At 38.6% G+C, this 6,635-nt stretch overlaps 1 protein-coding gene across 1 annotated transcript; it reads left to right on the forward strand.

Moving 5' to 3' along the window:
• Window positions 1–1,382: 1,382 nt before the first annotated feature.
• Window positions 1,383–2,093, forward strand: LOC115228858. Its single transcript, XM_029799328.1, has one exon. It carries the CDS (start codon window positions 1,383–1,385, stop codon window positions 2,091–2,093), a length of 711 nt encoding a protein of 236 aa, XP_029655188.1.
• The last annotated feature ends 4,542 nt before the right edge of the window (window positions 2,094–6,635 follow it).

Consider the following 6,635-nt stretch of genomic DNA (forward strand, 5'->3'; position numbering starts at 1 on the left):
AAAACGAACTACTTGTGCTGAACATATGCTTCCAGAGTTTACGGAAGAGTTTTTGGAAATGTTATTAAGTATCTTCCTGACTGGAAGGCATGTGGATGTGATGGGATATATAACTTTTTCATTAAGAAGATGGAGTCATTACATGGATTTCTGTGTCACGAGATAACCCGAATAATTAATGGAGAGTACATGCCTGAAAGTTGGTTTTACACTGGAATAACATATTTGATTCCTAAAAAAGATGATTGTGAGACCCCGAAGGACTTACGTCCTATAACGTGTATGCCGACATTGTATAAACTTGTCACCAAATGTGTTAATGTTAAACTGGCTGATTTTGTCGAGGCATTTGGCCTAATTTCAGACAACCAACTTGGAACGAGGAAGTATTGTCAAGGCGCCAAGGAGCAAGCTCTCATTAACCAATGTTTGAACAAGGAGTACGGGAATGGCCTTTATTCTGCTTGGGTCGATGTGAAGAAAGCATATGACTCAGTTGATCATGATTTTTTGTTTCACGTTTTGGATTGTTCTGGAATCCCGCTTTGGATCGTAAACTTTGTGAAGAGCGTAGTTAAGAAGTGGGCAGTAAAGCTGCATATGGAAGGTAGAAGAATTGGATCAGTGAAGTTAAACCGAGGAATTTTACAGGGAGACTCATTGTCTCCTTTACTATTTGTTATGGTATTAGATCCTCTAAGCAGGATCCTTAATTCCGTGTTTCCAAAACTTGAAATTAACCAGGAAGATCCCAATATGTTAACATATTCTACTAATCATTTGCTATTTATTGACGATCTAAAAATATTTGCTCTCAAACAAGACACTTTACTCAAAATGATGGAAGCTGTTAACGGATTTTTTAAAATTGTTGGTTTGGAGATGAATTCAGAAAAATCAGCGTCTAATTTGGAATCATTATCATGTTGTAAGACTATTGACGGAATCAATGGATATCGGTATTTGGGTGTACTTGAAGATGGTGGAAGCAATGTTCTTAAGAATAGAGTTATGGACTCTATCTTTGAGAATGTTAGAAGAAGGATAACTATGCTATCGAAAACAAACTCAACTCTGTGAATCTGTTTCGTGCTATAAATGAATATGCATTGTCACTATATAATTATTATATTGGGCTAATCAATATTGAACCTTCTGAATTTGATGATATTGACAGACAAATACGGCAATTGCTTACGTCGCTCAGATTACATCTCAAACCTGCAAATAAAGAGAGACTGTATTTAAACCGGAAGGCTCTTGGAAGAGGGCTTTCATCAGTTGCTTTCAAAAGTGAACTAATGCTCTTTCAGTTCCTTACGAGTCTGGAAAATATGTCAACTATATGCTTACGGAGGGCGGGGATTCTGCGTGTAATTAAAATGAATAAATGGCATTTGGCTATGATCGCAGGATTTCTATCCTCCAAATATGCAATTATTGATAAGAAGAGTATTACTATGGAGTCTCTAAAGTCCAGTCAGATACAATATTTACAAAAGAAAATTAGTTCTAAAGCACTACATTCTGTGCTTTTCAAATGTGTGGATGAACCTAATGTTGATTTACCTGCATCCTCAGAATGGCTATCTAATGGAAATAATGGGCCACGAAGCGAAGCATTGTATTGTCTTCTGCAAGATCGAAACTTGTTCTTTGCATCCGCTGACTCATTATGCAATCATTGTAAGAAAAGCAAGAAAACTGTTGACCACATGGCTACTCAGTGTGGTAAAATGCTCAACAGTGATTATCTCCGGAGACACAACGAAGTTGTGAAGTGTATCCACCTTAACTTGTGCCGAATGTATGGACTCAAAAAAGCAAGACGATTGAAGGGACATTCTGTTCAGTCAACACTGTCGACGGGAAAAGTTGAAATCAGGGTTGATTGTACAATTCTCACCGAAACAAAAGTAGAATATAACAAGCCAGATATCTTTGTCCACGACAAAGTCAGAAACGAAATAAATCTAATTGAAGTGGGTATTACTTCACAGGATCGCCTCAAGCAAGTGGAGGTTGAAAAGTGTCACAAGTATGACCTATTGGCAAGTGAGCTTTCGCTTCTGTATAGCTGTCAAGTAAAATAATTCCTGTGGTTATGACATGGATGGAGTTGTCTCGAAATGCTTCAAAAATTATATGAAGAAACTATCTATTGAAGCAGGAACGAGGACATACATCCAATCCGTTGTACTGAAAAGAACGCTCGAGAGTATGATGATCGAACACAAGCACGGAATGAAGGTATCTGGTGAAGAATACGCTTCTGCTTCCAACCGGTATGTGGAGATGGCATGCAAAAATGAAGACGACCCAATGAATGCTAAAGAAGATGCAATGGTTGAATCAGATGTGGTAGTGGGGAGTAAGAGGCAGCTGGAAGTAGACTCTCTTCCAAGAGAAGGAGAGTGGATATCAGCGAGCTGGAGTGAGATCTGCTTAGTTTCTGATTAACTATTAATTTATTATTGGTTTAAAAACGGGTTACCTTTTATTGCACATACGTAGAATCATATTAGTTATAATTTTACTCGTGCAGCATTAAAAACAATCCTTTGAACCAGCCTCCTCCAACCTCCTCTGTCGTGAGCGAGTTTCCTCAGCTCGTCCAGATCCTCACCACTCCTTAGCCTTTTCTTCACACATTTCAGGTCTCCGTCAAGTGTTTCCGGCAGCGTAACACGTGGACGTCCACGGAAGCTCGATCCCTCTTTCAGGAAGTAGCCCTCCATTGCTATGTTAGCTGGGGCAAGCATGTCCATTCGTAGAATATGGCCAAATAACCTCCACCGCATATTAACGATTTCCACACTCAGAGGGCCAGTTCTGCATATTGTATAGCGATTCCTGGTTGATTCTTATAGGCCAGTTCAATCCCAGTAGGGATCTAAGTTGCCTGCGGTGAAAAGAATCGAGTCCACGTTGTTCAGTACTAGACATTCCCCAGGTCGCCGAATTATATGTCAGGATTGGTTTGACAAAGGCTTCATACATCCTCAGACGAAGTGACGTACAGAGTCGTCGTTTGCCGATCCACTCTTTCTTTATCTTGTTCATCGTGGCCCAAGCGAGAGCCTTTCTTCTGACAATATCATGGCCGTCCCCAAGTAGAGAACCGAGTTTGTTCGTTTTGCGCCAGGCTTCACTTGAGCTGCTCTCCATCCTCATGATTTCAACGATGTCGGTTTTTCCAACGTTCATTTTAAGGAACCATCTGTTCAGCTCAGCAGGTGCCACTTCAAGGAGTCGAAGTAAGGCCGATTTGTCGTCTGACACGAAGTCGACGTCATCTGCATATACAATTTCGACGATATTGCCAGCATAGAATTTTCGAAGGTCTCGTAGTGCCGTCTCCAGATAGATCACGAATAGCAACGGCGAGAGGGCGTCTCCCTGAGGGGTACCGACGTTGCACGTGAATTCACGGGAAAACGCCGTGCCGACCCGCACCTTGAGCTTTGTGTTCGATAGTAGTACTCTTATCATATTGACAGAGTCAGGGTCCAGGAATTGTTCCAGTATTTTGAGGAGTAGACCACGGCGTACCGTGTCAAAGGCCCTAGACAGGTCTATTCCCAGGACTGTTGTTGCACTTTTGTATCTCTGGGTGATAGCGCAGTACCACTTGTGGGCCCAACAGCATCGGCGGTGGATCTTCCTGTCCTAAATCCACTATGACTCGGGGATAGATAGTTGTCCACTTGTTCTCTTATTCGGTTCAGTGTAACTAATCCCAAAAGTTTCCGTAAGGTGTTTAGCAAGATTATAGGGCGTAGATTTTCGACAGGCCCAGCCTGCTTGTTAGGCTTTTGGATCGGTATTAATAATCCGGAATCAAGACCGAGGAATTCCTTTTTCATAAACATACCATTGAGTAGCTCCGCCAGTTGTCTGTTAGTGCAGGCGGTCCGTATTTAAACAGTTCTGAATTTATTCCAGCGTCCGTCCAGAGGAGCGGCCATTTTTAAGTTTGGCTATTGCAGTTGATACTTCACCGGTGGTGATAGGTAGGCTGAGATGAGTGGTGTATCCGCTGGTGTAATCGGATATTTCTCCGTGAGCGGTTAATATCTCTCGAAATACGAGGCTATATATTCAGCCTGCTCTTTGGGATTTGTGATGAATCTTCCATTGCTGTCATGGATTTTGAGTTTGTTAGTTTGTTTTTTCCTGTTGAGTAGGCGGATTGCCGTAAACATTTTTAAAATAATTAGAAAATAAATTAAATAACATTCAATATCGTAAGTCTATTTGAGCAAACAAAGTGAATTCAACCGGTTAACATTAATGAGACGTCCAGTGTACGAGCATACCAACTCCTTTTTTGACGATAAGGCCAATCAAAATGTCAAAAATTATGTCACCTGTTTTTTGATCAAAGTCAGGATAATTATTCTTCGGACCAGTCAATAAAAATTGATTTAAACTTTTCTAATTTATCGGAGATAAACAAGCTAGTTTTCTCAGCTTTCCAAGATTTAAACGATTATTAAATTCCAGTTTCGGGAACATTGTTAAAAAAATATGTCGCATGCACAACGCGCACTACGCCCTGAGCGCACATTATCGATTAGTCATATTGTAATTTTTATAAATTTTTTCGAAATTATTGAATATAATGACACAAATGGCACTTTAAAAATATTATAATATATTTATTAATTTGTTAATATCTTTTTTTCATCAAATTTTAATTAAATATTACGCACGCTATATACTATCTGAACGAACTCATGATGAGCCCTGGAGAAGACAAAAAAAAGTCGGATCTCTCTTAGGGGACTCTGAAGACATTATGCACAGAAAAATACTATCAATTGCCACATACAATAAGTTTATGAACATCTGGCGCCTAAAGAAGCTAAATTCAAAGACAAAACTTAAAATATACAACACATTTGTTGTCCCAGTCCTAATGTACAATGGATCGACGTGGGGAATCAGTAAGACCGATATGAACAATTTGGACCGATTTCATCGGAACCAACTGAGAAGAGTGATAAACATGCAATTCTCAAGGAAAATAGCAAATTCCACCCTATACAAAAGATGCAATTCGAGACCGATCTCTATGGACATCCTGGAGTCCAGATGGCGACTCTTTGGACACATATTAAGACTTGACAGCCTCACTCCGCCGAATATCGCGATGGAAAACTACTTTGCCCATTCCAAAGGAGACTTCCGTGGAAGACCCAGGGTCACTCTGGCTACCACGCTAAATGAAGATCTAGCTGGAATTAATAAAAAACTGAAAAATGGCGATGATCTCGACTCACTCAGGACGATCGCAACTGACCGGAGAGCCTGGAGACGCATGACCGGGAGAATTTCAATGGTGGCACAAGGAAAGCTTAATTAACTTATGACTTTTCCGAAAGTGCTTTATAATAATATATACTATGGATTGTTCACATTTGGTTTTCCAAAACAAAAGAAGTTATATAAGAAATAACAATGAATATGATCAAATCAAGTCGATTCTCCAAGGGATCGATGTAAAGACAAGAAATAGATATCAGGAAAGAAGGCTTTTGACCAAGTCAAAATCTTTTATACTATTAAATGACTGCCTTTATTATCGTGTTGAAAACGGGAGTCACAAATTAGTTATTACTTCTGATGATCATGAAAAAATGAGAAGACTTTGTCAAGGAATTCACGAAGTTAGCCATTCCTGTCAAAATGAACTTGAGAGATTGTGTAGGCAAAGATTTTTTTTTATTAAACGTGAAATCGTCCGTGATGTTGTTATCAACTGTGACATTTGCCGCTTTTCTGGACCTTTAAAGGACCATGATACAGAATTTCACGTTTTTGCTAATAAACCAAATGAAAGGTTTCAAATGGATTTAATCGATCTTAAAAGGTGCTTTTTCTGATTATTTTAGATTTTCTAGTTCCAATGATTCTTTTTCATGGCTGTTAACTTGTATTGATGTATACAGCAAATATGGATTCACAAGAAAGCTAAAAAATAAATCTGGACTCGAGGTTTCAAAAAATATTCAAGATATATTTATCGAGCATGGACCATGTCTATATCTACAAACAGATAATGGGACAGAGTTCAAGAATTCTTACCTTACTGACTTGTGTGGAAAATACAACATTCTCCAAATTTACGGAAGGCCTAACAATTCACGCAGTCAAGGGATCATTGAGCGATTCAACCAAACGATTACACGCAAAATCTCGAAAATGTTATCTGAGGATAGTACCAAAAAGTGGATTAACTGTATTGGAGATGCAGTTATCTGGTATAACCTCTCTACTCATTCTTCTACGGGTTTTAAACTATTCTGTAAAAATAGGTGAAACTCCCTTTATGAGATTCAGGGGAATTCCAGGATTTAATGCAATAGTTCCAGAATATCCTTTTAGTGAATCAAGAGGTATTTATTTTTGGTCATAATTTAGAAATTTAGTTGAAATTTAGTTAGTTAATAACTATTTGTCAATTACATATAACTTCCTCAAAAAAAAAAAAAAAATTTAGAAATTGATTTAGAAAATGCCGAACATGAACGATTCCAACAATTCGAAGAAGAGTTTAGCAAAATTTGTGCAACCCAAGGTATTAAATAATCGTCAAATTTTTTGATGAAACAAGTTTAAAAACGTCTAAT

This window comes from Octopus sinensis, unplaced genomic scaffold, assembly GCF_006345805.1.
Source record: "Octopus sinensis unplaced genomic scaffold, ASM634580v1 Contig11126, whole genome shotgun sequence".
Lineage (NCBI taxonomy): Eukaryota > Metazoa > Mollusca > Cephalopoda > Octopoda > Octopodidae > Octopus > Octopus sinensis.